We start from the raw sequence: 27635 nt of genomic DNA, 5'->3' as shown, positions 1-27635 counted from the left end.
ATGTCAGCGCCGAAAGCAACCATCTGTTAAGCCAGCTGGTTTGCTTCAGCCTATTGAAGCACCTTGCACGCCTTTCGACCAAGTCGGCATGGACATTCTCGGGCCATTTCCCCTGTCTGCGAACAGCAACAAATGGGTGATCATCGCGACCCACTATTTGACACGCTACGCTGAGACACAGGCGATCCCAAGAGCCACGGCTTTTGAGGTAGCAGAATTTTTCATGCGCCACATCGTGTTACGACACACTTCTTCTAGTATAATGACGGATGGAGGGACGGCATTCACAGCGACGCTTACGAAGTTTTCAAACTGAGCAACACCAGACACCGAGAGACAACTGCGTACCACCCACAAACCAACGGACTTACCGAGCGACTGAATAAGACCATCGCAGACATGATCTTAATGTACATCGACGTACAGCACAAAACATGACACCAGATCTTACCTTACGTGACCTTTGCGTATAATACCGCCGTGCAAGAGACCACTCGATTCAGGCCATTTCGGCTTCTCTACGGCCGCGAAGTGCAGACCATGCTGGACTCTATGCTACCGTGTGAGGGGGTGCTAACCTCCCCCTGTAAAGTTGTTTGCGCCGCGTGGCGCACGTGTCTCGCACAGAAGCCGTACTTCGGGAGTGACAATCGCCGGACGATAGATGGCGTTGTGTTCGCGTTGAGTACCACTGTTGGTAGAGTTGTAGCTCTGGCGGTGACCCCTGGCGGAAGGCAGGCCTTGGTGGCGGGTGAGAGTTGAGCGAGTCTCTTCTGCGCGTGGCGGTTGCCGCAAACGGTTGTCTCTCGCAATGGGTCTGCCGTGGACGACACCGCGGGCCGCCTGCAGTAGGCCCACGTGGTGAGTCATGCGTTGGCGACGCCGCGTTGGGTGTGTTAGTGTTTTGTCATGTTGTGTGTTTGTCGTGTTATTGTGTAAAGACGACCTAGTGTGTTGATTACGATTGATGTATCAATTCGGCGAATGATATCGTCCTTCATAAATTAGTCAAATAAATGTAAGTTGTTGGTTTGTACCGACCGCGTCTGCTGTGTCCGTTAACTCTAAAAGCGTGGCGTGGCACTCGTTCGCCACGTCGAGACCCCACACTCGCTGCCCAACGTGGAGCTCTTGGAGTATCGGGCGACAGTTTTTGCGGTTCAGTACAAGCTTTCGTTAGCACCGAAGTAGAGTAGGCCTAGGGGGACTTCTTTGCTAGCGTCGGCGATGTTCTCTGCTGAGAAGCGAGGAGATTGGTTTTGTAACGTGTTGAACTTGTCGGCAGGTTGAGTTTTAATTTTTTTTTTCTGCTCACAGGTGTTTTTTTTTGTTGTGTTAGTTTTCAAAACCGTTGTTGAATCGGGACGAGAGCCATGCGGTCCGCATCCTGGGGTGAGCGAGGCCTATAGCACGTGGTTTGTAGGCCAGGCCCGAAGCGAGTGAGTACGGAAGCCTCGTGGGTGGTCAGATTTTCTGTAAATAGCTTCTTCTATCTCTTTGGGCTCAGGGAAGTGAGCTGGGCGTCGTTGCTGTCTTGTATTGCGGCTCGACGCCGAGGCGTCATGACACCGCTCGGGGCGGCAGATGCTGATGGCTCGGTAAGCTGCTGTGTGCGGCGGGCGATAGGGCCACCTCACAGAGTGGATGTCTCCTTGCGGTTGCCTCTTCTGCGCCTAGGCTGGGTGCTGCGTGGATGCCGGTTGTTGCCGAGCAACTCATTAGGCCTAAGGCTCTGCGCAGCCGCCTGTCGCACGTGGCACAACTAGGTGGATCGTGGCATTGAGGTGTTGCGCTGTGCTTCCCTCACTTTTTTTTATCTTGCGATGCACAAGTTAGCAAAAAGTGATTTCTGTTTTGTTTTGATGGGCATCTCGGCCTCCGCTGATGTATTAGCTAGCAGTACTGACCATCGTACCAAGTGGCTGAAAAGCCCGAAGCTCCCATCTCTAGGCCCTGCTCCATTGTTCCTTTCGAGTTTTTTTCATTGTTGGTGTATTAAGCGGGAGGGATCACATCCACGGCCGGCTGTCTTCTGCGCATCGTCAGCGTCGCTGGCCAGGAATGCGGTTGTGAGGTCGGGCCATGGAGATGCCTGGGACCTGCGCAACTGCCTGCAGTCTGGCGCCCCCGTGAGTACTGGTCGCAACAGGAAGACGTGTCGGCGCTAGCGACGGTTCGTTGCGCCGACGGCACTTTTGCTGTTGCGGGGCCGGTACTGAGGTGAAGTCGAGCCGGACAGTGCAGCAATGTCGACCAGCGGCGGTGTCGTGGTGCAAGGACATTATGGACATGAGATATCATTTTTTTTGTTAAAGCTTGTGTAACTGATCTTTGTTTTTGGGATATGGTTTGATTTAAGGTTGCGGAAATGTGGGAGTACTGACAACCCTTGTAAAGTTGTTTGTGTCGTGTGGCACACGTGTCTCACCCCAAGGCCGCATTTCGGGTGACGACCACCGGGCTATAGATGGCATTGTGTTCGCGTTGAGTACCACTGTTGGTGGTGTGGTAGCGCCGGCGGTGACTTCTGGCGGAAGGCAGGCCTTGGTGGCGGGCGAGAGTTAAGCGAGTCTTTTCTGCGCGTGGCGGTTGCTGCGAACGGTTGTCTCTCGCAGTGGGTCTGCCGTGGCCAGCCCCGCGGGCCGCCTGCGGTAGGCCCACGTGGTGAGTGAAGCGTTGGCGATGCCGCCTTTTGTGTGCTTTGTGTGTTATGTTGTTTGAGTGTTTGGTAATTTTGTGTAATGATGACTTCACGTGTTGATAACGATCGATGCATCATTCGGCAGACGATATCGTCGTTGTAAATTAGCTAAATAAATGTATGTGTTTTTTCAGGTTCGTACCGACTGTGTCTACTGTGTCCTTTCACTCCAAGAGCATGGCGTGGCGTGCGCTCGCCACGTTGAGACCCCACACGTGTCAAGACGAAGACGAGTTGCCAACTGACGCCGAAGGATTCGCAGAGCGTGCTGAGGAAGCCCAGCAGCTCACGCGACTACACATCGGCCAGCAACAGCAGGCAGATGCACGGCGCTATAATACCCGCCACAGAGAAGTGTTTTACAACCCCGGAGACCAAGTTTGGGTGTGGACGCCCGTCTGCCGGCGTGGCCTTAGAGAAAAGTTACTGAGCCGGTACTTTGGCACATATAAAGTGTCAGGCCGCGTGAGTGACGTGAATTACAAAGTGGTTCTGGACTCAACATCGCAGGCATAGAGCAGGACACGACCGAGGCCGGACGTCGTTCATGTGTTGCGCATGAAACCATTTATTGCGCGTTATTCATAACTTTTTCCTTGCCGTACACTCTTCTTTGTGTTATTTATTTATTTTTGTGAACTTGCTTCTTTGTTCATTCATTTTTCCTATATTGGCACGCTTGTTAATTTCTACTTTTACTTTATTCGAATTTCCAATTTCTTTTTTTTTTTTTTTCACGTGTCTGTGTCGTAACATCGGGGTGGTGCTATGTACTTTTCTTTCCCTCTTTTGAGACTTTTTTTTCTATTTTCTAAAGGGGGGATAATACCACCCACACGTAGTGGGTCGACTGCAAGAGCGGCTCCACCATCTGGAGGAAAGAAAGAAGATCGCGTGCTTCTTCTCGACTCGAAAGCCAGCCACAACTGACACATTGTTCCAGCGCTAGCTATTCGGTGGTTTAATAAACCCCCAGTACTTGTGATTCATCGTGACAATATACAGGTGAAGAGTGTATGTGAAGAGTATGAAGAACAAGTGCAGTCAATATTGTGCTCTGAAGGTTGTCACGTAGTCATTACCCGGACAAAAGGGAGCGGACTCGACGCTCAGATGAAGCTGTTTAATTGGCTGAACCTGTGGCCAAGAAAGTAAAGGTCAGATTACAGCAATGCACTGCCACTGATAGTGGTGAGCAGACTGTTGGCTGCCGATCAACAGACAAGCGGCAAAGCGTGTCGGCATTTATACACGCGCCATCAAATATTCTAGTGGTATCGTTAGCGAATATGTAGGTTCCAGAATAATCTGTAATGTTTGCGAAGTGGGCATAATCTTAACAAAATGATCTACAGCAGTCCTGATGCTTCTCGGACATTGCAGGTGGGGTTCGCGCTGAGAATCATTGACAGTAACATGGGGCGATGACAAAATTTGTCGAGGGAATGTGGCATCGGCCCCCTGTGAAAAAGGCATTGTTCCGATGCTTTAACGAAAAACAAAAGTGCAAGAAAACTGGCAGACCCCACGTACAGTGGGAATTGATGATATGCAAAGCACGAATAAAAAAGTTCGATATGTCACATTAAAATTGGGAGAATGTTACGAAGCAGACGGACGTAGTACATAATAAACACAAGTAGAAATGTTATAGACACTCACCTATTCAGATAAGATGCAAATATGTTGTTTATAGTTGCATAACGACGGCACCATTAACGTTTGCAGTACTAGCACCAGCAGTGGTAGGCACGTAAAATATGCTGTACAAGACTTTCATCTCAATGATTATCATGTTAGCCCCTGGCATTTTTGTGTTCGCATCCACACATGTCACGTAATACCAAATTTGGTGTATGTGAAGCTAGAGAAACAACTGCAAGCGCATCATGGGTGTGGTATGTAGTCATGTTCTTACATGGCACGCATGTCAGAATTATCATGTTAGCACCTAGTATTTGTGTTCACGTCTATTCACGTCACGTAATACCACATTTGGTATATGTTAAACTAGGAAATCGCTATGAGTGCGTACTATGAGCATAGCATGTAGTCATGTTTTACATGACACACATATTATGATTACCATGCTTGGACATGTCATTTACCTTCGTCATCCATTCACGTTGTGGAATACCAGGTTTGATATATGTAGAGCTAGCGAAATGGCCGCGAATACATCATGAGCGTGGCATGTAGTTATGGTCTTACATGACACGCAGTCATGATTATCATCTTTGCACCAGTCATATACTTTCGTCATCCATTCAGGTCACGTAATACCAAATTTGGTATGTGTGAAGCTAGCGAAACAATCGCGAGCGCATCATGAGCATGGCATGTAGTCATGTTCTTACAAGAAATACATGCCACGATCACCATGCTTGGACGTGTCATATACTTTCGGCATCCATTCACGTCACGTAATACCAAATTTGGTATGTACGAAGCTAGCGAAACGGTCGCGAGTGCGCTATGAATGTAGCATGTGGTTATGATTTACATAACATGCCTATCATAATTTCCACGTTAGGGCCGGTCACTTATGTTCACTATGCAGTCATGTCATACCATACCAGTTTTGCTATATCATGCAAAGGAAACCACCGCAAGAGCAGCAAGACCATGACCTTTAAGAGATATGTGTCTTGATTTTGATGTTATGACTAGTCACTTATGCTTGTCATACAGTCATGTAATGCCATACCAATTTTGGTATAGATCCTATGAGCTATAGATCCAAAAGCCATGAGCTATGCAGCAGCATAGCTGATGGCTTGTGGCTCAGCCTGCACTGGTTTGGGTGTCTGGAAAAATTGCTGGACTTCGTGGCATACAACGTCGGCGATTGGGTTGACGGGATGCTGTGAGGCCAGCAACAATTTATGGAGCTCTTCCTGTACGATCGCTCGGTTCGTTTCACATATGTCGTCGAAGCCGAGAGCGTGAACAGCTGTGCTGTTTTGCATCAATTAATCATACTGGCAGGTACGCATTTCTAAATTCTTCTCAATTGTCGTGGCTTCTGAGACAAACTCTTGGACGGTTTTTGGTGGTTTTCACACCAACCCAGCGAAGAGGTCATGCTTTACACCTTGCATGAGCAAACAGACTTTCTTCTCCTCGGACATGTCGGGGTCAGTGTGGCAGAAAAGGTGGGTCATTTCTTCTGTGAAAATGACATTTTCATTGGCCAGCTGCACCCAGGTCTCGAGCAACACAGCGGTCTTCTCTTTGCGAGCAACGCTCGTGAACATTTGCCGAAATACACTGCAGAAAAGATACCATGTTTGAAGGGCAGACTTCCTATTCTTGAACCAGGTCCTTACCGCGTCTTCCAGATAAAAGTAGACACGTCGGAGCTTCTCTTCCATGTCCCAGTGGTTGGGGGCAGCCACTCGGTCATAGGTCTCTAGCCAGGTCTCCCGGACTTCGAATGATGACCCATGGAAAATAGGTAGTTCCCTTGGCTGCTGCACCCCGATCGCGGGCTCTGGCGCAGCAGTTGTAATCGTTTCCACGGTTCAGGTCATAGCCTTGGTCTTCCAAGCCTTGTCTTGCAGAGGCTCGTACTTCGGAGGTAGACCCTGCGACCTGCGGCTCGTTCGGTTCTCGTGGCTGGCATCGGTGTCTTATTCATGGCGTGGGCTGGGTTCACGGCTGGACGGGGGTGCCCGGTACATGAACGAAGCAGCAGTTCCACCAGATGTCATGAGGTAGTGACGCTAATGAAGGGAGCAGACTTGAGGTCCAAGAAAAAACTGTTGATTTAGGCTGAACTTGTGGCCGCGCAAAAGGAAAGTATGACACTGGCACTAATGGCGGCAAACAGAGCGTTGGTGGTCAATCAACTGACAATCGGCGAATCCTTTTGGCATTTATACCCTCGCCATCGAATATTCCAGGGTTATCGCTAGCTGCGACGTAGGTTCCCGAATAATCTGTGATGTTCCCGAAGTGGGCGTAATCTTAACGAAAGGATCTACTAAAGCCTCGAAGTTTCTCGAACATCGTAGGTGCGGTTTGCGCTAAACGTAGTGATAACAAAACTTGAGGAAAGAAACGTGCCACAATTATCGAAACGGACAGAAGAGCTAAAAGTCGTCGACAGCTAGATAGATAGATATATACGGGCAAAGTCACCGAAGTTCGCTAAAAATGCTTCGCAGTTAACAAAGCAAGAAAATAAACAATAAGTACAAGCAACAAAGCACAGTAATAACAACAAACTACAGTCCTCAAGTTCGCGCATAAAATAAACACGACATAAACACGGCAGAAAGAGAAACAGATGAAGTAAACAGGGTCACCATAGCAAACAGAAAGCCAGCGATTAGAGCGTAGAAGGGTCCTAATGATGGGGGACTCTAACGTGGTCAGCGTTAGAGATTGCATTTTCACAACAGTGAAGAAAGATGGGAGAGTGAGGGTGGACGCCCAGTCAGGGAAGTGCATGGTAGATGCACTGGCCAAAGCTCAGAAGGTTGTAGAGGACAGCTTGAAGGCCAAAAATCTCGTCATTATTCATGCTGGTCTTAATGATGTGCTGAAAGGAAAGACTCAGAACCTTCAAAGACAGTTACAGGGTGGGATGCATAAACTCCGAGACGCCTCTGGGAGTGTGCATGTAACCATATGCACAGTCCTAGAGGTCTGGGGGTAGTCTCGTGGGATTGAAAGGAGGAGGGTAGTGGAGGCCAACTGTGTTATCAGCGGTATGAGCTGGCAGCTCGGATAGAGCGTAATGGAGGTAAACCAAGACGTGTACGAGCACGGTGCTCGCCCCTTTGCACAAGATGGCATTTATTACGGTAAACTTCTTGATTTTGAAGTCTACTGAGCTTATCAATATTTGTTTGTATTGTGTCAACCTACACTATAAAGCAATAGTTAACATAGGGCATAAACAAAGAATGATAAACAATAAATATTGTTTTTACTGGAAGTAGATGATTGTTGTGATAAATTCTACCAAGTACACAAGCCATTTCTGTCGCTACTTTCTGTACTTCTGTGTCCTGTAGCATGCTATTAGAAAATACGACAAGTAATGTTTTCACATTATCCACCATTTGAATCAAATTGTTATTAAGATAAAGCAGAGAAATTTATTGTACCTGCTGGCCTTTTACTCGAGAGCCCATTGGAACATACCTACTTATATATCTTCTCTAATACAGTCGAGCCCACATATAACGACCCCATTTAAAACGAACTTTCACTTAAAATGAACAATATCCACGTGAGCATGAAAATATACATTGGTTCAATGGCGAAAAATCACACAACAAACGTCTCTGAGCACCGCTCACCTGTTCCAGCGAACAAAGTCAGCGGTCTGCCGACTTCCCGGGAAACCAATTTCGACCACCGATCAGACATCGGCAAAGTGCCCATGCATTCTTATTGTTAAACGCCGACCCTGCCTCCGCGTCCCTCTAGTTGCCACTCTCCCCAACCCATGGAGGAAAAAAAGCCGTTTCCTTCCTCTATGCCCCGACTACTTTTTGTTATGCACCCCTCTGTCCTTTGACCGCCCCCTACTCTGAGCACAATGCATCGCTAGGCGAGGCTCGTGTTTTCACACTGCCACCGATCTTTTGAAGACCAGTCGGCGATTTACCCTGTTTTTGATCACTGGTACTGTCGTTGGCGTCGCCAGCTTGGAGTGACCAGACCGTTTGCCGACATCGTCGGCCACCAACCGTATCCAATAATCTGCGTCTAGTGCACGCGCAAAACGCTATCCCACTGACTCTGATAATTTGAGATTCATTTTGTGTTTAGGACTTATTCTCGCTCACTTCGCACTCGATTCAGCATGCCTTCTGTGCGTGTGCGGAAGCGCAAAAACGGCTGTTAATTTGCGGGGAATGAATCGCGAAATATTGAAGTTCGAGAGGCCAGGCAAGCGCGCCGGAGCAACAAAAGGATTTTGTGACCACGACCACCTATTCTTCAAACACTTCCGCGTGCACCGATCCAGGCGGTCATGCTTTGACTTCTGCGCGCACAGGCACTCTTTCCAAGTTTTTCTACATGCGAGTTTCGCGAACCTTTCAAGCAAGCTACCCAACCTGTCTCTTTCCCGTGGGTTTTGGTTTTCAAGGTCGCCCTCCCGAAGCATGGCCCCCTCTCCTTATCGCAACTCCTTGCCCTTCTCTCGCAAGTCTGCTCTGCTCTCTTGATCACAACCCCTTCACCAGTCTGCACTGTTACGCCACGCCCGCCACACTGGCTCGAATTAGTTTCGTTTTCTGACTGGAAACAGGCCCAGAGCTGTTCCATGAATTCTGGCATGCGTGTCGCGTGTGCGCGTCTTGCTCGCTCTTGGTATGCATGTGTGGTCAGGATGGCCGACGGGAGGACTAGCACGCTTTTTCCTGCCGCTCAACAAAACGTCGAGAGTGTGACCGCTTGGCTTGAGCGTAATCAGCGCGTTAGATGCCGCGTTGCGGAGCGCTTGCTCATAGCTGTTGACCACCTGGCAGCCAAGTTGCCGCTTCGTCCCGGTATTCAGCTGTGGAGATGGTGAATATTTCGTGGGCGGCGATGACGGCTACATGCGCGCAAAACTGTTTTTGGGAGGCCGACTGTCGATGGCGGGTTCGATGCTGAGCCTGAAGCTTTCGAACTGCAGTGGCAATTTGTGGCAGCGCGTCGTCGACTCCAACCTGATAGAGCAGGTGGGACATTTATTGGGATGGTTTAATTACAGCCGATGATGTTGCCGACACTGTAAAACCATGCACGGAGTGGGGCATTGTGAATGACGTACATGACGAGAGGTATTTGGAGCGATCTGATTGCGAAAACGAAGAAACTTTGGAGCCAATACCTCATGCAGCTTATGCCACAGGCCTCGACGAACGAGCAGAGCATCCTGCTGTTTTAAATAAACTCGAAACTGCCCTTATCCGTTCTGCTCTTTGAAACACGTGCATCACGTACTTTTCGGGGCAAAAAAAGTTCGTGTTTTCACACACAACTTTTTTTAAAAGCTGTGTTTAATTTACTACGAACTTCGGGATACAGCGAACGGATGCCGGGTCACGCTCAGGTTCGTTATAAGCGGGCTCGATTGTATATTATTTCCTCTTTCTATGAGCTGGTAAATGTCATCATGCGCAAAAAATGCGCTTGTATTGTCAGCATAAATAACAAACTTTTCTGAAGGATCTATATTTACAATGTCATTTATGTATAATTTAAACAAAAACGAACCTAAAGTATTGCCCTGAGGCACTCCTAGATGCAATCAACTCCTCTTAAACGGAACTCGAAGGGGATCCATAAAACTGTTCCGTTTATCAGAAGTTTCATTTAAGCAAAATACACTTATTTAGTGAATCAAGACCTTTATTCAAATTGCACAAACCTCGATCCCCTTACTCATGAGGATGAGAAGGAGAAAAAAAGGAGTGAAGAGTGGTTTGTTCGGCAAGCTTGAGCTGTTTTTTCACAAGGTATGCACCCATGCCTGACAAACTAGCTAGAAATTCTGGACAGGTCTCATGCTCGAAATAGCGCTGCAAAAGTTCAACAGCCTTTTCAGCTGATCGGTCTGGTGGCACGACTGCACTGGCAGTATTGTCATCACATTCATCGCCGGAAGGTTGATCCTCATCTTGGACTTTGGCAATCATTTCCTCGACAGTCTCTTCACGACAGGTACGAACATTTTCATAAATTGATTCGTAGTCCTCCAGCATGAAAGGGGCAGGGGGCACGACTTGACTGAATATTCTCTCAATGTCGGCATCACCAGGGCTTTTTTCTTCATCAGGTAATGCTTTCTTGTGCTTGAAAGCCAGCATGGTGAAAACATTTGTATTGTTGCCTTCACTTGCTCCAAGGCACAAGCCGAAATGTGGATGGCTGCCAATAAATTTATGCTGTAGCATTTCCCGCTGCCTGCTTTAAACAGCATTTGATGGAGCAATTGTCTGTGGTAATGAACTTTATTGTTCTGAATAAACACTTGATCCAACGGCTGGATCACATCCGTTGCATTAGCTGGTGAGAACGCCAGAGTGATGTCTTGGAGTCCTTGAACCAGACCGTGGGGCTGGGCAATTATCCACAATGAAGACAATCTTCCTGCCTTGCCTTGTAAATCTTGTGTCTTTCTCCCGAAGCCAGTTTTCGAGAATGGCCACGGTCATCCACGCTCTTCCGTTCCCATAGTACGCAAGGAGCGATTGTCAAACACCTTTGAAACAATGTGGATGCTTTGATTTTCCTATTACCAACAGCTTCAATTTCTCATCTCCTGCCATGTTTGCACGCACCAGCACAGTGATGCGATCTTTACTGTGTTTTCCTTCCCTACAGGCTTCGCCTTTGTAGGTGAGAGTCTTTGATAGAAGCACATTATAAAAAAGACCCATCTCATCGACGTTGAAGACGTCTCGTGGCTCAAAGCTCATCAAAATTTCCTCAAGCCACCCCTGTTGCCAGTCAGTGCAAATGTCCCCGTTGACTGCACCACTCTCACCTGAGATTGGTTCGAAGACTAGAAGTGTGGACGCTTGGGCTAGTTGGTACAGCATGACGATAGTTATAGCGCGAGAACAAAACGACGACACAGAGATAAACGACGACACAAAGAAACACCAGATATCTCACAGGCTAGAGAAAATCGGAAAACGTGTTGAAGTTTGTGTCCTGTTCTCGGCACCGTTCAAATTAATCAGCCTCACCAAATCTACAAACCCCCTGAAAACGCAGTCATCAACCAAATGCAGAGTTCAACATAGAAACAGGTATGCGGCATGCTCCCGAAAAGTTGTCTATAGGACCCCCCTTTCATGCGGTGCTTGTTATGTCGGAACGACCGGAAGGTGTCTGAACGAACGGCTGAGAGAACATGCTAACAATGTTAGAAACGGGAAAGATGGTTTTCTTGCTCAGCACTGCACTGAATGCAATTGTGTCCCCCTTTTCAAGGACACAGCGACGCTGTACAAGCACAAAGAGGAGCGCACCCGAGTCATTGTCGAGGCCGCGCAGATGGCACGCGACCAGGTGCTTTGCAAGAGCAAGCCCTTCATGGCTCTGTCCAAGAAGAAACTAAGGTTCCTTGAAGGCTTCGGTGTGCGCAAGTAGTTATATTATCTTTACTTTTCTGTTTCATTTCATTTTAGATTTTTCTTTGCCGTTTTTCTGTGCTATTGTTTTTTGTTTTTGTTTTTCTCTTACTCATGTTCTGCTTTTTGTGCCATATGGTTTTTGTCAAATGGTTACTATCTCCTCTATATATTTTCGCGCTCTGCACAATAAACTCAGTTGAAAGTTAGCACTCGTGTCTTTCGTGTCCTTCTTGTCTGTGTGTCGTCGTTTTGTTCTCGCGCTATAACTATCGTCTCGAAGACTAGGCCATGGCGTGTTTTGAAACGGCTGAGCCATCCGTTACTTAGGACAAACTTCTTAACACCCATTTGCGTGACGATCTCTCGAGCTTGCTGCTCGAGAATCGGTCCGTTTATGGGCAAATGGGAACTCTGTGCATGCTTGTACAGAAAAAGAATTTTCTCTAGTTGTTCATAAGGCATAGTCCACATCTGTTTAGATATAAAGGTCCCATTCTTAACAGTGCCTTCAATCTTTTCTCTGTCTTTCCAGATCCACGACAGCGTCGATTTTGGTATGTATTTTTTCGCCACGTTCGTCTTGGGCAGGCCCCTTCGATCGAGCTCCTGAAGAATTTGCAGCTTTTTTATCAAACGAGAGTGCATGGTGTGGCCGCTTTCTTTCCAACGCGTCGAAATAACACTCCTGATTCAGACTTTAGGCCTAACGCACAATTGACTCGCCGACTCAGCTCCCACAGTCACAAGCGAAAATGGCTACTGGATTAACTTGTCTCAATCTCGAGGTGTTGCCATGGTTGTGAGACTATCTTTGGCTTGAAAGAGTCTATGCTGTGTTTAGAGTTTGTGCCGTTTAACCGCAGGTGACCAATCAACACTGTTTTGATTAACCGATGACTTTTACTGCGCAACACATAAAAATCCAGCCATATGAGCCCATTTAGTTCCGTTAATGAGGCATTTTCGTTAAACCGAGTTTCATTTATTGGGAGTCTACTGTAGTTTAATTTAGTCGTCGAAGAAAAATTGTTTATACACACGTAATGTTTTCTTTCACTTAGGTATGAGTCAAACAAATCCAAGACAAATCCTCGTACATCGTATAAATCTAGCTTACGTAGAAATAACTGTCTATTTAGAGAGTTAAAGGGCTTGCTGAAATCAAGAAATATACTGAGTACTAGTTGTTTACACTCTATGCTATTCAGAATAAACTCTTTCTGATCAAGTAGAGCAATTAAGCTCAGTCGATCTATTTTTTCCCAAAGCCGTAGTGTGCGTCACGTAATATATTATGTTAGTTAATAAATTATTCCAGCTGGGGATGAAGATTTTTTTAATTTTAGAAAATAGTGGCGAAATTGAGATGGGTCTATAATTTGCTCAATTATTTTTATCTCTATTTTCGTACAAGATCCACACTTTAGTAGTTTGAAGTATCAGCGGAAAAATTCCTTTCGCGAGACAAAAGGTAATGATTACAAAAAGTGGTTGGGCAATTATTTCAGCAGCATAAATAATTGATTTGATTTGAAAATCAAAACAATCACAACATTTACTAAGCTGCATGATTGTTTTATATACCTCGTTTTCACAAGTAGGTCTTACAAACACGGTACTTGGGCGTTTATATTCGAAACTTATGACGTGTCATGAAGACATGTTTCTGGAAAAGCTAAGTTTACTAGATAGTAGTTATATGTATTGGATAGGTTACTACCCCTAATACAACCAGTAATTCTAATTTCTGTAATTACACTATTTGAGTTGGGTGTTTCTAGTACTTTATTGATGTTTTTCCATGTAGAAGCAGAATTACCAGCTGATTACATAAAAATGTTATGAAAATAGTTTTGTCTAGCCTTTTGAATAACTTTATTTAGATGATTAAGAAATTTTTGAAGATGCTAAGTAGTTGAGAGTCACGAGAAACTGGAAATGCATTATAAATTCCATTCTTTTCAATTATTTGATGCAACAGGTCTCATGTCATCCATGGCTCTCTAATTTTTTAAGATGGGCAGTGGGTAATCCGAGAGAAGTTATGGTAATATAATTCCTTTAATTTTTCTATGAATGTATTGACCGCAAAGTTCAGGATGTCATGTTAAACGTTTGAACGAGTCAGAAGGCCAGTCAAGGCACAGCAACATTATCTTTCGAGGAATCTCAGACTCTCGCGAATCGTGGGATGAATCAGAGAAAAAGATTCTAAAATGCCTCAATGACACAATCGACAACCTGCCCCATAATGCGATTGAACACGCACATCGACTCGGCAAATACTTGCCAAACACAAGCCGCCCCATTATAGCAAAATTTACTAGTTTCAAAATTAAGGATAAAATTCTTGCCGCCCGAACACTATTGAAAGAATAAAACATTGTAATCAGTGAGGATTACTCCGCCGGTACACGTAATCTAAGAAAAAAACTTTTAGATTATGCAAAAGGCCTTCCCGATTCCCCCAAATATCAGCTTAGGTACAACAAGCTAGTCATAAACAAGCTAACGTATATGTATGACTGTGTAGCCGACAAAGTTATCCAATGCTCGCCGTCGCAAGAGACTAACCACCTTGCTAGTACCCCCAATGGGCAGGCAGGCACAGACTCCATTGGTACTTCTCAACCGTCACCTCAGGCACGTGTTGAAAGCTAGGAGCTGGAGAGGGGCGGTGCGAATCATGCACCAAAAATATCTTCGATACACTGTAACATTTGTAGCATTATAAGCAAGCATGAGTGCTTAACATCGTACATCTACACCTGCGATCCTGATATAATAGCATTAAAGACATGGCTGCATCCAAACATGCAAGTTAACGAGTTAATTGACCAAGCTAACCATTTCGCTGTGTATCGCTTTGATCGCGATGCACGACATGGTGGCGGTGTCCTACAAGCAGTGCGTAACGAAATATTGTCAAGTGTTGTCCATGTAAGTAACAACAAGGCCGCTGTGATAGCTCAGTGGTTAGAGCATAGAACGCATTATTCGAAGGTCGTAGGTTTGATTCGTGCTCACGGCTGGTTATTTTTTCACCCACTTTTCTTTCTTCTTATTTACACTCCATTTGTTCTAATAACTTACCCTATACATTCCTTGGCATTACTGCCTGTTAGATCTCATTAATATTGTGTCAAAACATGGAAAAACAAGCCCTTAGGTATACACTTCTTTCCCTTGTTTATTAACAAGGGTCTCGTACTGGCAGACTTGGTGTCATTAGGTTGTGTACGAGGGACTATTGGTCAGCTGCCCGCTCGTAATAAGTTTACGTGCTACGTGACGCCACACATGCGCATAAAAGGGTGTTTCACACTCGCCACTTGGCTTATAGATGGCGCTGACTGACACTCCTACTTCTAAATTCACATATAAATCCAAAAAAGTGGATGGAGGGAAGGCCGCTGTGATAGCTCAGTGGTTAGAGCATCGAACGCGCTATTCGAAGGTAGTAGGTTCGATTCCTGCTCACGGCTGGTTATTTTTTCACCCACTTTTCTTTCTTCTCATTTACATTCCATTTGTTCTAATAACTTCCTCAATACATTCCTTGGCATTACTGTCTGTTAGATCTCATTAATATTGTGTCAAAACACGAAAAAACGAGCCCTTGGGTATACACTTCTTTCCCTTATTCATTAACGAGGGTCTCGTACTGGCAGACTTGGTGTCATTAGGTTGTATACGAGGGAATATTGGTCAGCTGCCCGCTCGTAATAAGTTCACGTGCTACTTGACACCACACATTCATTTATTTATTTACAGAGTACCTACATCGCCATATAGGTATTACGTAGGGGGGGGAACAAAAAACAGACAGTACAAAGGAATTCGTAGCAAAATACATAATGCACATAAGAAAATAAAAATAAAAAAGAACCACCACCACATTTATCAGAACATAGTAATGCATCAAAAAATACATTTTCATGCACACAGAACATACATACTGCAAGAAGAATTTCACAGCATAGAAAAAAATAAATTATTATTTGTTATATTAACCAAGTCGTCACTTAAGCTGTTCCACTCTCTTATTGTTTTTGGAAAGAATGAGTGGAAAAAAGTACTGGATCTGCATTTGAAGGTAGATATCTTTTTGCTATTGTCACAGCGAGTGGATGTGTAGGGGGGTTGAACAAGGTAGCTATGGTGATTGATTCCTGTGTTAGAGTAATAAATCTGGTGCAACAGTTTAAGCCGTAGTTTCTGTCTACGTACACATACCAGATCCCATCCCAAAGTGGCCTTCATTTGTGAAACGCTGGCGTAGGTGCTATAATTATTTAAAACAAACCTTGCCGCTTGATTCTGAAGTTTTTCTATTTTATTTATAAGATAATCTTGGTGGGAGTCCCATACTACGCATGCATAATCAATTATGGACCTGACCTGCAAAAAATATAAAGTTTCCTTGATTTCGCGCATCGCCTGTTTGAAATTCTTTTGAATAAAGTATAACATCCTACTAGCTTTTGCTATGGCCGTGTCAATGTGTTTGTTCCATGTAAATGATTCAGTAAAATGAACACCGAGATACTTAAATCGCAGTGTGTGTTAATAAGTATGCCATAGATGTTATATTGATAAAATGATTTGGATATTTTCCTTGAGAAGCTTACACTGAAACACTTTTTAATGTTTAAATTCATTTTCCATTCTTTACACCAGTCCGCTATGTGATCTAGGTCGGTTTGAAAAACGCAAGTATCAGATTCAGTCGTGATTTCTCTGTATATGATGCGGTCGTCAGCAAATAATTTTATGGGTGATGTAATGTTTTCAACTATGTTGTTTATGTAGATTAGGAACAGTAAGGGTCCTAAAACGCTCCCTTGGACAACGCCCGAAGTTACTGCTATGGACGAAGATTTGACAATATTTAAGACTGGGTACTGGGTACTACCAATCTTGGGGACTGGGTACTATTATTCAAATAATTACGTATGCACTTTTGAACCTTTTTATTTATGCCCAATGCATCAAACCTTACATCCAAGAGCTTATGGGACACAATGTCAAATGCTTTTTGGAAATCTATAAAAACCGCGTCTACACGACTATTGTTATCAATAGCTTTGGATACGAAATGCTGAAATTTTATTAGTTGTGTGTTACAGGAATAACCTTTTCGAAAACCGTGCTGGGAGGGAGTAAAGAAAGCGTCTGAATCAAGGAATTTTAATATATTGGTATGTAAAATGTGTTCAAATATTTTGCAACATACAGACGTTAATGAGATCAGTCTGTAATTTTCTCTGAGTTCTTATCTCCAGATTTGAAAACGGGTGTAACGTTTGCTGTCTTCCGATCTTGGGGAATAAGACCAGTTTCGAGGGAGAGTTCATAGATGATACTTAAATATGGAGCAATAACGTCATGACACTCTTCGAGAACTACTGCGGACAGTCCACCAGGTCCAATGGCTTTTGTTGCATCTAAGCGGCGTAATAATGAATCGACGCCACTAACATCAATTTGTATGTCTGGCATAATATTGCTCTGGGCGGCATTGTTTAGAAGCGATGCCTGCTCGGCAGTTTCATGCGAAAAAACTGATTGAAAATATTGATTAAAACATTCTGCCCTCTGGTAGTCTGACGTCACTGCTTTGCCGTCGACAGTTAAGGCTGGTATAGATATATCTTCTTTTTGGTTCTGCTTGACATACTTCCAGAATGCCTTCGGGTTTTCTTTTAGGTCTTTGCCTAATTTAACAAAGCAAAAATCTTTCGCAGATTTAACTGTTACTTTTAATAAATTATTTATTTCATCTAAGTGATTGTGGTTTACCAAACTAGCATTAGCAGAAAATATTTTATAAGCGCGTCTAGCTTTCCTGACAATTTTGTATATTTCTGCGTTAAAACAAGGTTTATGCGATTTCTTTTTACGCAAGTACCTACATTGAACATGACTTTCAACCAATCCAAGCATTTTGTCACGAAATGTTTACCACAGAGCCAATGGGCAGCGTGCTTTCGACACAAGCTGGAAAGTAGGGAAGAAATTTTCTAGTTCAGTTCTAATAGCAACATAATCTCCTCTGTCATAGCTGAACACTTCTTCGTGGAGCCTGAGATGTTCGTACACGCTGTGCGCTAAGCTCGGCGACAACATCCCTGTGGTCGCTAATACCTGGGCACACGGTAATCGCTGATACTAAGTTTTTTAGTTCTTTTTTAGTTTTTTTTTATTGTAACTTTTACATCCATCTAACAAAAAACTTCGCAAACACTTGTTTGGTCCCATAGCCTAACTGGCTAGTAGAAAGACCATTTGTGTGACATACCTACATACTTGCGCAAGCGGTTACACAGCGACAAAGGACATCAAACAGGATACAATGTTTAAAAGAGAAAAAAAAGCAAAAAAACACATGATTGAACTATACAAAGAAACATAGCGCAGAACATAGCTACTTATAGCACAGAATAATAATAGCACTAGAATAATACTAATCATAATAATAATAATAATATTAATACTAAATGCCTATGCAGACGTATTACTTGGAAAGTTCGCATGAAGTGCATGCTTCATGACCAATGAAAAATTTCTAGCCTCTTTCACATCAATTGGTATCGCATTCCATATGAGAGCGCCGTGAAATTCTATGAGTCTTCGACCGTAGGCATTTCTGGCTACCGGTAAATTAAAACAGTGATTCGCTGCAGCTCTTGTACAGCGCGCGGGTAACGTAAAGGTGCTTAATGGGAATGGGTCATCGCGTTTTATTATTCCATGCACTATATCAGCAACACTAGACACGTGAACAGAGTCCAGTGGAAGTACACGCATCATTAGAAACAGTGGTTTTGCAGTATCCGTCCTGTTTGAGTATGTAATAATCCGGACTGCCCTCTTTTGCAGGCGGCTAATACATTTCAAATGAGTTTTATATGTACTGCTCCACGATGCTATACAGTAGCTCAAGTGACTGTGCACGAATGCAAAATATAGGATGCGCAAAATAGAAGCGCCAAAACATTCATGGGCTTTTAGTAGCCTGTGACACCCATATGCTAGCTTGGAGCATGTCTTTTCTATATGCGATTTCCAGTTCATGTCCGAGTCAAACATGACCTCTAAGTACTTAAACGAGGCTACTGGCTGTAGCAGTGCCGTATCTAAAACCAAGTTGAAACCTGCAAAGTCGAGTTCTTTTTTCCTAGAGTGAAAGACCATGTATTTAGTTTTCTCTGAGTTGATATTTAGGTGGTTTCATTTAAACCATACTTGTACTCTCTGTAACTCTTCGTTAATTTTATACTTGTACTCTTTGTAACTCTTCGTTAATTTTATCTTCGATGTCTTTTAAGCTGTCACCAACAAAGATTAGAGCCGTATCGTCTGCGTACATTAAAGCTTCTGAATATAGTAGGATGGAGGGAAAATCGTTAACGTACAGGGAAAAAAGAGTGGGTCTAATAACTGAGTCTTGTGGTACCCCAGAGACTATTTATTGAGTAGAGGACTTGTTCATCGCAAAGCACCAAGTCTAAGATTGAGTTTTCTCGTGTAGGTTCCAGCACGTACTGTTGTAAGTCATACAATCCGAGCAGTTCTTCAAACTCTAAGTAGATACGGGAACCGTCACCAATACCACATCCAGCACTCCATCTAAACTTCGGCAAGTTAAAATCTACCCCAAGAAATACTCTGTTAGGCATAACAGATAGCACATCGGACAGTAAACTGAACGACTCGCTTCTGCCCGGTGGGCGATAGAATGTCCCAAACGCGACATTGTTTCCCTAATTCACGAGGCACCAGACAGATGGGTAAATTCACGAGGCACCAGACAGATTCCGAGTCGTTTTCAATAAAAAAATTCAGTGCTTGGCAATGTATTTAATATTAAAAGAAACACTCCCCCGACATGACCATGTCTATCTTTCCGATAGACAGTAAAACCTGGCCGAAAGATTTCCACATTACACACAGAGTCGTCCAACCATGATTCAGTGCCCATTACAATATGGGGCTTAATGGTAGCTATCAAGGACATGAAGCTATCGACTTTATTTTTTATGCTGCGACAATTTACTAGCAGAACAGAAAGCCGTTCAGGCAGTGAGCAACCCTCTGTATTTTCGTTGAGGGAAACAGAATTTAGTGTAGGTCATTTGCCTCTATCCATTTGCGCATGCGCCCTCACTGGAACCACCATCTGCGTGTCGCTATCCCAGACAAAAGCTTGCCCATTGATAATCAGTTTATCATAACTCAGACGTACACGGTTTTCTTTGCATTCTCTTTTATCTTTCGCATAGTTCCACAGCTGTTGCCTTTTTTCCTGCACAGCCTGGCTGAAATCCTTGGAAATACTGTACGAAGTACCCTTTAGCTTGAAAGCATTTTTAAAGACAGTTTCTCTAGCCTTCCACTGCGAAAAGCACGCTACAATGGGCCGGTTCTTAATTTCCTTAAAAGCCTCTATGCGGTGAGCCCGCTCAATTGATATGTCGTCGAGTTTCATCGCATCCTTGCATATTCCTTTAATTAGGTTTTCTGACATTTCCTAAGTGTCATTTCTTTCCGTATTAGGCACACCAAAAACAACCAAGTTCTGTCTACGGGTTCTATTCTCTAATTCGTCCACTTTCGCCAATAATTTGCATTCAATTTTTTCCACACGAGTGATGCGACTTTCCACAAGGTTTGTTTTCTGTATTAAATTCATTATTTTAGATTCCAGTTAACTTTGTTTAATTGTAATCTCTGTTAACTTCGCAAGCACAGTTTCCTGGCCCGTTTGCATCTCTAGAAGAATCCTCTTAATGTTCGTTATTTGCTCACGCTCTGCCGCACTCATGGGTCCTGTATTTAACTCTACGTCACCAGATAAAAGTATCAAAAATTGAGAAAGCATCAAGCATCCATCGCAAAGCAAAAAGAGCACAGCATCAATAAAACACACGCTCACATAATTAAGACAACATAAAAGTTGTCACTTGTTAATGGGGCACGACACTTTCAAAAACATAGGATTGTTGGAGCGATAACATTTAGTTCCACCTAGGTAACTAACCTGGTACATGTATAAGGATGAGCATGGGCCGAGAAAAGTGTCGTGCCGCAGTTGTTGCAGGCCAGGTTGACCCTTTTTATGGCCACTACACAGCGAAAACGAAAACGTTTCACGATGCGCAGAATTGGTCTCGGTGTGCCAGAGATCACACGCAGGTTGCAGCAAATCATCCCGTGGTCCATGGAAAGCACAATTCGATGACTGCAGATCAGTTGCGATAGGTCCTGGCCAAGATTCGGTGATGCCGTGTTCCACTGCCCCGTCGATGTTCGCCGCGACAGCGAGGAATCCGAGCAGCACCTGGTACATGTATAAGGGTGAGCATGGGCCGAGAAAAGTGTCGTGCCGCAGTTGTTGCAGGCCAGGTTCACCCTTTTTATGGCCACTACGCAGCGAAAACGGAAACGTTTCACGATGCGCAGAATTGGTCTCGGTGTGCCGGAGATCACACACAGGTTGCTGCAAATCATCCCGTGGTCCATGGAAAGCACAATTCGATGACTGCAGGTCAGTTGCGATAGGTCCTGGCCAAGATTCGGTGATGCCGTGTTCCACCACCCCAGCGATGTTCGCCGCGACAGCGAGGAATCCGAGCAGCACCTGGTACATGTATAAGGGTGAGCATGGGCCGAGAAAAGTGTCGTGCCCAAGTGTCCTGCCAATGCGCATAAAAGGGTGTTTCACACTTGCCGCTTGGCTTATAGATGGCGCTGACTGACACTCCTACTTCTAAATTCACATATAAACCCAAAAAAGTGAATGAAGGGAAGGCCGCTGTGAAAGCTCAGTGGTTAGAGCATCGAACGCGTTATTCGAAGGTCATAGGTTCGATTCCTGCTCACGACTGATTATTTTTTCACCCACTTTTCTTTCTTCTTATTTACATTCTATTTATTTCAATAACTTGCCTTATACATTCCTTGGAATTACTGTCTGTTAGATTTCGTATATATATAGTCGCGGTAAGACGCGAACAAAGCGCAGGTACGCTTTGAGACAGCGAGAGCAGCGTGTTCTTATCAGCTGAGTCGCAAGATTGTCTTCTTCGCTCTCGAGTTAAAAGCCAGAGCCCACTGCCTGGTGTCCGCTAAATCTTCCCATCATCGTTTTCGTCCACATGTACACACGGGTTATTTGCCTCTGTCTCAAGAGCCTCGACCCGATGCAAAGACAATAATGACCCGTGTCTACATGCGGATGAAAACGATGATGGGGGGATTTAGCGGACACCAGGTAGTGAGCCTCTGGCTTTTGACTCGAGAGCGAAGAAGACAATCTTGCGGCTCAGCTGTTGAGAACAAGCAGCTTTCACTGAACCAAGGCGTACCTGTGCTTTGTTCGTGTTGTACTGCGACACTGGTGAAGGTTCTGGCCCGCAACCCCGCCTGATGCTCCACACTCCCACAGGCAGCCGTTTTTCGTCCGGACGCACTTGTCGACACTCCCATGCATCGCTTCAGTCGTCGCTTGCGAGGCCTCCCTCCAGAGTTCACCCCCTCGCAGAAACACTCTACAATGCACCGCTCATATCTACCAATGGCCACCGCCAGTCCACAACAGTTACTACGAGACAGTAGTCCGCCAAACCCATCTCAGGTAATCCTTTTTTCACCGCTGGTGCCTGATCGTTAGGTGGTAGAGCACATGAAGACGTCGAAGACTAGCTTGATCACTATGAACGTTTGGGCAACACCAACCAGTGGTCTCCTGAACAAAGGTTTTCCCGCGCCTATTTCTATCTCGACGACAGTGCTCGTACTTGGGACGAGAACAGAGAAGGCAGTTTGACAACATGGAGTGACTTTAAAAGAAGAATGATTGACACATTTGCCAATGTCGAACGCCGTGAACGCGACAGCATTTACTCGAGCTACGGGTTCAGAAACCCGATGAAATGGTCGCAATGTTCGCTGAGGACATATCTCTTCCGTAAAGCTGACTTGCACATGACGGACGACAAAAAGTTACACTACCTCATGCGCGACGTTATAGAGCAATTGTTCGCCGGACTTTTGCGGAACTCACCAAGCACCGTGACAGACTTCATCAACTACGGCTATCGAGCGGGCACTCTACCTACAATGCCGACAATACGATTGCTTGTCCAGCAGTGCCCACATTCAAGTCGCCGCTACAACATCGGACAATCAAAGCTCATTGCGCAATTTATTACGAGAGATTGTTCGCGAAGAGCTGCTGAAGTTGCGAACTCTGGTCACGGAACCACCCACGGCACCTATTGCTGAAGTCGTCCGCGAAGAAATACGCCAAGCATTTTCAACATCTGATCCTACTGAGGATGAGCGACCTGTAAGCTACGCAGCCACGCTTCCCCGCCTGCCGCCCATTGCGCCATCGTACCGCCAGCCATCGACAGCTGTTCCTTGGTCACCACTGCAAGAACAGACACCGCGGCGCCCTGCCGTCGTGCTGTCATACGAAATTCCACCGTACAAAGAGCCGTCTCCCAACGAGACACGGCATTTTCAACATTACGAGCCCTTGCGGCGTCCACAGCTTCATAAAACAGGCGCCTGGCGCACCGTACGTACACGTCCGCTTTGTTTTACCTGCGGAGGTGTGGGCAACATTCCCCATCGTTGATGGCACTGCGTCGATACGTTTTGACCTCTTCGGCAATGGTCTGACGATCTTCGCGCCCACGATGACTACGCACCACGCCGGGACGCTGATTCTCAAAGACCCCTCTTGTTTGAATCCCATTTTGACAACTGCCGTGCCAACAATGACGACAGTATGCCTGATTACCAGCCAGGTATGAGACGTCGACCACGCTTTTTGTCTTCATCGCGCCTTCATCGCGCCACCGCACTACAGCCAACGTCAGTGGAAGGAGGTCACCAAGTCCACATCGGAGAAACTGAAGGCGGCGACCTCCAGGGGTGACGTTGCAGGCCGTCAAGGTGACGAAAAAAAGGCCCCATTACTCTTACCACAGGACGTCGTAAAGCCGACTAGTTGTAACACCGACGAGACTGTGACCATAGATCTTACCGTTTTTGTAGACGAACGGCAAGTAACAGCCTTAGTTGACACCGGTGCCGACTTTTCTATCATAAGTGAAAACCTTGCCGTACACCTAAAAAAAGTGAAGATTACGTGGGCGGGACCTCACCTGAGGACAGCAGCCGGCCAGCTGTTAATGCCTGTCGGAAGGTGTACAGCAAGACTCGACATCGGTGGCTCTTCTTTCGTAGCGACATTCGTCATCCTCACCTCATGTTGCAAGAACCTGATCATAGGAATGGACTTCTTATAAGAATATGGTGCCCTCATACACATCCTGGACCGTTCAATTACGTTCTGCAATAGCCCTAGTTTAGTCAACTGTTCAGACGCAATACATAACACTTTTCGTATAATTGATGATGATGTGGTCGTCCTGCCACGATCATGCACTCTTGTTTCGGTGGAAGGGCACGAAGCGTTTGATGGCGAAGGCATTGCCGACCAAATTGGCTCGCTGCTACTTAGCCATGGTATTCCGGTCGCACGAGATATCGTCCGTCTGACTGGTCGATGCACGAATTTACTTCTAACCAACTTTAGTGCTGAGCGCTGGCACCTTCCGAAGGGCACAGCTATCTCTTAGTACGACAATATCGTAGAAATGCGAGGCAGTTTATGTTTGTCGGTATTGGACGAAGCGCCTAATCAAGAACCAGAACCTGTTCTCGACATTGGCACCACTCTGCCAAAAGACGACCGACAGAAACTTCTTCAGCTGCTAGCCGAATTCCGTGACTGAGTTTTATTGACATCACGAGTTGGTCGAACACCTTTGACAAAGCATTGAATAATCACCGAGGACACGGCGAGACCTATTCACCAGAATCCTTATAGTGTAGCTTTAAAGGAACGCAAAGCCACACAACAACAAGTCGTGAAAATGCTTGAAGATGACGTCATTCAGCCGTCACAAAGCTCCTGGGCATCGCCTGTAGTGCTAGTAAAGAAAAAGGACGGCACCCTGCATTTTTGCGTGGACTACAGGAAGCTGAATCGGGTGACCAAGAAAGATGTCAACCCGTTCCCACGTATTGATGACTCCCATGACAGACTTCAGCACGCTCGCTGCTTTTCTTCCATAGACTTTAGGAGTGGATACTGGCCGATTGAGGTAGACCGAAGAGACTGAGAGAAAACCGTTTTTGTGACGCCAGATGGTTTATACAAATTTAAAGTCCTGCCTTTCGGTTTGTGCTCTGCGCCCGCGACTTTTCAAAGGCTTATGAACAAGGTACTTTCGGGATTGAAGTGGAAGACACGCCTAGTCTATCTGGACGACGTTATAGTGTTTTCGACCACTTTTGACGAGCATTTCAAAAGGCTGGAAGTTGTTTTACATGCCATACGGTCCACAGACCTAACATTGAAACCAGAAAAGTGTCATTTCTGTTTTCACTAACTTCAGTTTCTCGGTCACATCGTCATCAACGCAGGCGTCCAGCTCGATCCTGGAAAAATTGCCACCATCGCACAGTTCCCAGTGCCCTCCAATAAGAAGGCTGTCAGACGCTTCCTAGGCCTTTGTGCCTATTATCGCCGGTTTATTTCGGACTTTGCCTACATCGCTTCGCCACTAACTTGTCTCACAAGAGACGACGTTGCCTTTGAGTGGAACGAAGAGCAGGAGGCTGCCTTTAATGACCTGCGTCAACGTCTTCAAACACCCCCGGTGCTTACCCACTTCGACGAAGAAGCCCCGGTGATGTTTCACACAGACGCTAGCAATGATGGTCTTTGAGCTGTGCTTGTGCAGCAGCAAGAGGGAACAGAAAGGGTAATCACTTACGCAAGCAGAACGTTAACACGCGCTGAGACTAATTACTCCACGACCGAGAAGGAATGTCTCGCCGTGGTACGGGCAGTTACAAACTTTCGCCCGTATTTATATAGCTGCCCCTTCAAAGTAATTAGCGACCACCACTCACTGTGTTGGTTAACAAGTCTTAAAAACCCTACCAGGCGATTAGCACGTGGGAGTCTCAGGCTGCAAGAGTTCGATATGGTAGTCAAACATAAGTCAGGCAAGCGACATATGGACGCTGACTGTCTGTCCCTTTCACCCATTGAGTCGGCAACCCTACTTGAGGAAGAGGAAATGGCACTTCTCGGTGTCCCCGACACGACCGCCATTGCGCAGCAACAACGTGAGGATGCTGAGTTGCTTGGCTTAATTAACTACTTTGATGGCAGATCTCAGAAGGCGCCAAGAGTTTTCGCAAGAGTGTTGTAATCGTTTTCTTCACGGGGCATAGTACTCTACGAAAGACAAGAGTGGCGATGTGGGCTTGTTGGTGAAACATTTGAAAGAAATTTATGTAGCGCGAGGCGAGAAAACGACACAGGAAAGAATAAACTGAGAGGACAGAGCGCTACTAGCAACAACATGTTTATTTTCGACCTCCAAGACACTTTTAAGCCATAATCATCAGGCGAGCAAGCAGATAAGCACATGTATTCAGATAAATGCACGACAATGTCATCTACCTACAAGAAAAAACGATAAATAGGACAACAAAAAACCTCACAGATAAAATCACGTATCACTGCGTACGCAGGAACACCAGTTTCTTGGGTGACAAGGCAATTGAAGGCTTGCTAATACATACATCTCCAAGAGCATCAATAAGTTCGGCCTCTATGATCAACCGAGTCATCTCATGCTTATGCCGACCAACAATGATTGTACTCTGGAACAAAGGCCGGCACCCACACGCATGAATGTGAAGAGCGAGAAAACCTTCTGGCGGCAGTTTATCCACCTTGTAATTGTGTTCTCTCAATCGCTCATTCACACACCTACTGGTTTGGAGGACATATTTTTTCCCACATGTGAACAGAATAAGATAAATGACGAACGAAATGCACTCCACAAATTTGTGTGTATGCCTTTTTGTGCACAACACCCTTTCCCCCCATTAGGGATTCGTCAGCCCACACAATTTTCCAAGTTTATCATGTACTGAAAATAGCACCCTAATATTGTCCCGAAGTGCCACTTTCTTAAGGTTATGTGACAGCTGGTGAACATATGGAATTATGGCTGTGCGTCTTGATTTTGCCGGTGAATCGACATGAACATTAGATTGGCTTGACCTTGCACGAATCCTTTTCAACTCTTTTTCCGCAACTGAAACTAAAACATGATCCGGAAAATCCGATCCTTGCAAACGTGTGATCTGATTAAGGAAGCTCTGCTTCATAAGGTGCGCACATGACTTGTTCAATGCGTTTTTGAGGCAAGTCGTCGCGATGGCTCTCTTGGTTAGTATAGAATGGCCGAAATGAAATGGGAGTAAAGCTTTCTGAGCACGTGGATCATAGCACCAACATAGCTGGTTGTCAGAACACTTAAATCTAAAAACCTTATTCGTCCGTCGTTAGGCCATTCTTGTTCGTTTTTTCGCCCCGGGCTACATAAATTTCTTTCTACAAAAGAAATTTTTCGTCGACGGAATCCGCCTATCTGCTATTCATCCCAGCAGCCCTTCGTACCGAAGTACTCAAAGCATGCCACAACGAGGTGACCTCTGGCCATTTGGGATACACGAGAACGTTGGCCAGAGTACAACAAAGGTATTAGGCACTGGCCGAGACTAACCACAGCCATGAAGCACCCCGTTCGTACCTGTCTTGACTGCCAGTGACGCAAATCACCACCGACTAAACCAGCTGGCCTCCGGAAATCCATGCAGGTTCAAACAGCTCCATTCTACCAGATCGGCATGGACATTTTGGGCCCACTACCTGGTGTCCGCTAAATCCTGCCATC

General features: G+C 45.4%; 2 protein-coding genes and 1 non-coding gene across 3 annotated transcripts in view; 2 read left to right on the top strand and 1 right to left on the bottom strand.

Moving 5' to 3' along the window:
* LOC119165910 (golgin subfamily A member 1) overlaps positions 1–27635 on the bottom strand; it is a 687968-nt gene that overhangs the window by 248370 nt on the left and 411963 nt on the right. The window lies entirely within an intron of this gene.
* Positions 3–4215, top strand: LOC142786826 (uncharacterized). Its single transcript, XM_075884501.1, has 2 exons — positions 3–861; positions 2836–4215. Exons 1-2 carry the CDS (start codon positions 812–814, stop codon positions 3215–3217), a joined length of 432 nt encoding a protein of 143 aa, XP_075740616.1. The 5' UTR covers positions 3–811; the 3' UTR covers positions 3218–4215.
* On the top strand, positions 15206–15278 carry TRNAA-CGC (transfer RNA alanine (anticodon CGC)). Its single transcript has one exon. It is a non-coding gene; the product is annotated as a tRNA-Ala (tRNA).

The sequence above is a fragment of the Rhipicephalus microplus genome, unplaced genomic scaffold (assembly GCF_043290135.1).
Source record: "Rhipicephalus microplus isolate Deutch F79 unplaced genomic scaffold, USDA_Rmic scaffold_34, whole genome shotgun sequence".
In the NCBI taxonomy this organism is placed as follows: Eukaryota; Metazoa; Arthropoda; class Arachnida; order Ixodida; family Ixodidae; genus Rhipicephalus; species Rhipicephalus microplus.
The sequence above is the reverse complement of the archived record's forward strand: the minus strand, read 5'-3'. Positions and strand labels throughout refer to the sequence as shown.

What these genes read in the sequence shown, in the direction of transcription:
- LOC142786826 (XM_075884501.1), top strand. Translation starts at nt 812, where the DNA reads ATGGGTCTGCCGTGGACGACACCGCGGGCCGCCTGCAGTAGGCCCACG. An exon ending in GCCTGCAGTAGGCCCACGTG is followed by an intron (nt 862 to 2,835) that starts GTGAGTCATGCG and finishes GTGTTTTTTCAG; the next exon opens with GTTCGTACCGACTGTGTCTA.